Source organism: Glycine soja, chromosome 17 (assembly GCF_004193775.1).
Source record: "Glycine soja cultivar W05 chromosome 17, ASM419377v2, whole genome shotgun sequence".
Classification (NCBI taxonomy): Eukaryota; Viridiplantae; Streptophyta; class Magnoliopsida; order Fabales; family Fabaceae; genus Glycine; species Glycine soja.
Window position 1 is genome coordinate 31,329,666 of NC_041018.1, and position 5,900 is coordinate 31,335,565.

Here is a 5,900-nt window from a genome sequence, read left to right on the forward strand (position 1 = left end):
AACCACAAAAAAGAACAACTTGTGATGAAACTCTTGTTCGAAATGATGATGCATTGCTCCTCTGCGACATTGTTGATAGTAAGAGAGAACAAAATGGTGCGATTTTTGAGGTCTATTGAGATGATTAGAAGTGCAAATATGGAGGAGGAGGAGAAGAGGGCATAGGTTCTGTTTAAGGGTTATGTTAAAGAAGAAGAAGAAGAGGAGGAGGATATATGAGGGTTTTTTACTTTCGTTTTGGTCCCTCATTTCATTAAAATAAACGAAATTAAAAATAAAAAATCCACATAATCATGTCTGTGTGGCACTTAACGAGCCACATCAGCGATAACTGACGGCGTTAACTACTTCATTCACGGCAGGGACTAACGTGACTAACAGATTACACTTTCAGGGACTATTTTGCAATTTATCTCGATTCAGGGACCAAATTGACAGCGAGTTACACTTTCAAGGACCAAAATGACTATTTACCCAAAATTATATTACCATTTTTGTTTTATCTAATCAAATCACGAAAAAGTGGCGGTCACAATCACAACATTTAAACTTTAATTTTTTTTGTAATAATTCATGCATTGACTATTTTGTTAAAATATTTATACTACTCGATCTCAGTTTTTTTTTTTAAAAAAATTCTTGATTTTAAATATGAAAAATTCAATTAACTTTATCTTATATAATTATATTATTTTTAATATCAAGTTTTAATTAAGAACAAATTAAAAAATAATTTATTTTTTAATTAAAATTAATACAAACGTGATTAAATAAATTTTTTTAGTTAATGTTAATCAATTTTTTTTCCTTATATTTAGATGAGAATGAATATTGTATTTTAACGCACTTTTTTAACCCATATCTTATCTTATTGGAAATAGTAAAATTAGTACCCAAATTTGACTCTTAACCAACTCACTCATGTTCTTGATAAACATTAATAATTATAAATTTAACAAATACTTAACATTCATGATAACAAATAAATTAAAATTAAGAATAAATTATTTATGTGTTAATAACTTAAAGAATTTTATACCATCACTTAATTATAAACTATAATGTGTAATATTTTTTTTAATAATTAACTTATAAGTGATGCCAATAAAAGAAATTAATTAATTGATCGTACTTTTTAGATATTGCTATTGCATACTCGAAAATCAAATACTCTAAATCTAATCTCTTTATTGAATTTCGATTGAACAATCATGTGTTTGATTGGCAGATTAGCATGATTATTATGCCCCCACCGCCTTCGCACCGTTAATGGGATTAATGACGACAACTAAGCTTCTTACCAAAGGACAGATATGATTATGAATGACATGAGTATCATTAACTATTAAATATATGTTTGATCGGAAAGAAATATGAAAAAAGAAAGAAAATTTTAAAATTATGCGTGAATTTCACAATTTTTTTCTCTGATTTAGTTTTTATATGTTTTTTTTCAATTCTCTTTTTTTTTTCTTCCATAGAATCAAACTCACCCATTAGGTTGTTTTAGAATATTAACAAAAAAAATACTAAATAAATAAAAGAAAATAATAATTTTACAAAATTAATCTTATATAATTATTAATTTAATAATATATTTTATTGTTCATTATTAATATTATAAAAAATAAAAATAAAAATATTAATATTACATTAAAAATTAAAATAATAATTATTTTAAAACAATTTTTTTACATGATAATTATAATAAAAGGAAAGAATAGTATATACTATACATTAGCGGAATCAATATTCTGTCACACACTAGAAGTTACTAATTCTCTATTTTCACATTTATAAACTCAAAAAATTACCAATAAGATCAATTAACATTTTCAATCACACAATAATAACTAACATAAGCTGAGCTAAGCCCCTTTCATGATAGTTCTAACCTAGCTAAGTTCCTAAAAAAAGTTTTTTTTTACACACTAAAAAAAAGTTACCAATCTAATCGAGGGAAAGGGCATAAAAAGATACTAATAGTGTAGAGCTGAGAAAAAGATAGACAAAAAACAGAAGCAAAAGAAAATTCAAACACGTTCAAATAAATAAGAGAGAGAGAAGAATAATTAAACTGATACACAGAAACAGCAAAAGTTACAGTAACGAGCATTTTTGCCTTCTGTCATGCACTTTGCCACACACCCCAAAAAGTTCCTCCTTCTTTTTCTCTCTCTCTCTCTCTCTCACTTCATACACTCTTCATTCACTATTTTCTTCTTCGTTAGGGTTTTCTCTCTCATTGAAACCACAGATTCAGATTCTCACATCCTTTATTTCTCGTTCCAACTCGCTGAGTCCACTCGTTTGTTCTCTTCACGCCTCCGACAACCCCAACTTTCTCCTTATTTTCCTCGAGTGAGTTCTCTCTCTCTTCACAAAACCCTTTTACTCTATCTCTCTATTCCTTCAATTTCTAACTCCGGGTCTTCTAGTTTTACTTTCCTGAAGCGTTTTACAACTTCAATTTTTCTCAAGTTCATCCAAACACGACTTTTCGATGATTCCGAGGTAAAGAGAAAAAAAAACACCACACCGATTTGGAATCACTTATCACACGGCAATGGAAGCTTCTAGAATAGAGAATTTGATTAGAGCCAAGAAATCATTGAAGATAAGCTTAGAGAAATCAAAATCGGTAGGTTTAGCATTAGAGAAGGCGGGGCCGAGGTTAGATGAAATTAGGGTGAGGCTTCCGTCGCTGGGATCGGCAGTGCGGCCGATTCGCGCCGAGAAGGACGCCCTCGCGGCGGTCGGCGGCCACATCAACCGTGCGGTGGGCCCCGCTGCAGCGGTGCTCAAGGTTTTCGACGCCGTCCACGGCCTCGAAAAGTCACTCCTGTCGGATCCCCGGACCGACCTGGCCGGATACTTGTCGGTGCTGAAGCGCCTCCAGGAGGCTCTGAGGTTCCTGGGAGACAATTGTGGGCTGGCCATACAGTGGTTGGAAGATATAGTTGAGTATTTGGAGGACAATTCTGTTGCTGATAAGGTTTATCTTGCGAATTTGAAGAAGGAGTTGAAGAATCTTCGCGAGTCGCAGCACGGGGAGCTTGATGGAGGGTTGCTGGATGCTGCATTGGGTAAATTGGAGGATGAGTTTAGGTTGCTGTTGAGTGAGAATAGTGTGCCGTTGCCTATGGCGTCCGCGAGCGGGGATCAGGCGTGCATTGCGCCATCACCATTGCCGGTGTCGGTTGTTCACAAGCTGCAGGCGATTCTCGGGAGGTTGATTGCCAATGACAGGCTGGATAGGTGTGTGGGGATTTATGTTGAGGTGAGGAGTTCGAATGTGAGGGCGAGTTTGCAGGCGCTGAATTTGGATTACCTTGAGATTTCTTTGTCGGAGTTTAATGATGTGCAGAGCATTGAGGGGTATATTGCTCAGTGGGGGAAGCATTTGGAGTTCGCAGTGAAGCACTTGTTTGAGGCCGAGTATAAGCTTTGCAATGATGTGTTTGAGAGGATTGGGTTGGATGTGTGGATGGGTTGCTTTTCAAAGATTGCTGCACAGGCTGGTATACTCGCTTTTCTTCAGTTTGGGAAGACGGTCACGGAGAGTAAGAAGGACCCTATTAAGCTTTTGAAGTTGTTGGATATTTTCGCGTCGTTGAATAAGTTGAGGCTGGATTTCAACCGGCTTTTTGGTGGTGCGCCGTGTGTTGAGATACAGAATTTGACAAGGGATCTTATTAAGAGCGTGATTGATGGGGCTGCGGAGATTTTTTGGGAGCTTTTGGTTCAGGTGGAGTTGCAAAGGCCGAATCCACCCCCAATGGATGGTAATGTGCCGAGATTGGTGAGCTTTATCACTGATTACTGTAACAAGCTCCTTGGGGATGACTATAAACCAATACTGACTCAGGTCCTGATCATTCACAGAAGTTGGAAGCGCCAAAGCTTTCAGGAGAAACTCCTTGTCAACGAGATTTTGAACATAGTGAAGGCTGTTGAACAGAATGTGGAGACTTGGATCAAGGCTTATGATGATCCTATACTGTCCAACTTTTTTGCTATGAACAATCACTGGCATCTGTGCAAGCATTTGAAGGGGACAAAACTTGGGGAGCTCTTGGGGGATTCTTGGTTAAGGGAGCATGAACAGTATAAGGACTATTACTCTACCATCTTCTTGAGGGACAGTTGGGGAAAGCTTCCTGGACATTTGAGTAGGGAAGGGTTGATTCTTTTCTCGGGAGGGCGTGCCACTGCCCGTGACCTGGTCAAGAAAAGGTTGAAGAAGTTCAATGAAGTTTTCGATGAGATGTATGCGAAGCAGACAAGTTGGATCATGCCAGAACGAGATCTGAGGGAGAAGACATGCCAGCTTATAGTGCAAGCGGTGGTGCCTGTTTACCGCAGTTACATGCAGAATTATGGTCCTTTGGTTGAGCAAGATGCTAGCTCTACAAAATATGCAAAGTACACAGTGCAGAAGCTGGAGGAAATGCTTTTGTGTCTATATCGGCCAAGACCTGTAAGACATGGCAGCTTGAGAAGTTCAACATTTAGTGCAAAATATGGGAATGGAGTACCCGATCTTCGCAGAACAGCATCTGCAGTTGTGTAATTTCCTAGTCATGTATTTCTGAAGACTGAACAGCATTGATAATCTTTCCCCCTCATCAGATGGATGGCTACTGTATATAATTTTCCTCTGGGCCCTGTGGTGCATAAGATTGGCTTTGCTTAGATTCTGAGAAGGAAGTTCCTGAGCTCTGCCATTCAAATATCTGATTTATTTTCATGAACATGAAGCTTAGCTTCCCTTCTGAGATGAAAAGCTGGTTACTATCTCCCTTGCACCGAGGTTTCTGCTAAAGCTTTGCCATCTGTAAAACAGTAAGTTATGAAATTCCCATAAATATGTATGGACCTTGATTATGAGGTTTTTTGGTCATACTGCCCGCTTAAGTAATTTTATTCAATCTTCATCTTCATCTATTCTGTTGTTTGTAGCAGCAGCATCATTTTAATTTGCAAATTTTGTGTACAATTTTTTAGTATACATGGACGTAGAAGAAGTTTAGATTAACAGAATATTTCGTCATTAGTTTTGAAGGGGCTGAAGTTGTTAATTGTAAATGCAGAAACCCTTGAGTTGCTTGTTCCATGTACTTTCTTTAAGGATGTCTTTACCAAAATAAGATGTGTAATTTGGTAATGAATTCGTGGGGAGGCCAAGGAAAATAGGTTTTTATATTCAATTGTCTTTCTGCATTGATTGCGTTTTGACTTATATTCCTCTATAAATTAGTAATATATTAGTTCCATTTATTATAAGTGTATGGTGACAGTTGCATTTTCTCCTTGATGTTATATTCGTTAGGTTTTGAGAGCAATTTAATTGTGTAATACCAGAGGCCATTGTTGCTGCTGACTAGTAATGAAGAACTCAAGAAACCTAGTTAGTGTGTCTTCTAGTTTGAGTTGCAGTTATGACAGGGATTGTAACATATTTTTGATAGTTATCGTAATCCTCTAAAAATAAGTCAGATTTTATCAGTAAAGAAGGTTTAATCACTTAATTTTAGTACCAAGTAAATTTTACTTTTTAACAGCACTAAATTCCTGTTTCATTTGTCCACATGATTTTTTTCTCTTCGCAATTTTTTTATACTACTGTACCAAACGTTGTAAAATGATGAATTCTAAGATGGATTTGGTAGAAACAAGTATCACGATGGACTTTGTGTGACCTACAATAATATGTAAGGTTATTTTTTAGTGTATTTTAGTCTAATTTTATTTAGGCTTAATTGTAAAAATAATCCTTCTATTTATCCCAACTCACTAAATCGGTTTTTTTTATAATTTAATTTACCAATTGAGTTTTTTTTTTTTTTTCAATTTGACTATTTGTTTCTTTAACCCAGAAAATAGACATTGGCAATTAC

The 5,900-nt window shown here is 35.9% G+C and overlaps 1 protein-coding gene across 1 annotated transcript; it reads left to right on the forward strand.

The window, feature by feature from the left end:
* Positions 1-2,086: 2,086 nt before the first annotated feature.
* On the forward strand, positions 2,087-5,238 carry LOC114393376 (exocyst complex component EXO70A1-like). Its single transcript, XM_028354687.1, has 2 exons — positions 2,087-2,361; positions 2,439-5,238. Exon 2 carries the CDS (start codon positions 2,567-2,569, stop codon positions 4,571-4,573), a length of 2,007 nt encoding a protein of 668 aa, XP_028210488.1. The 5' UTR covers positions 2,087-2,361; positions 2,439-2,566; the 3' UTR covers positions 4,574-5,238.
* Positions 5,239-5,900: the final 662 nt, after the last annotated feature.

Bases quoted from the DNA above. Each gene is read 5' to 3' on its own strand.
- LOC114393376 (XM_028354687.1), top strand. From the start codon at position 2,567: ATGGAAGCTTCTAGAATAGAGAATTTGATTAGAGCCAAGAAATCATTG.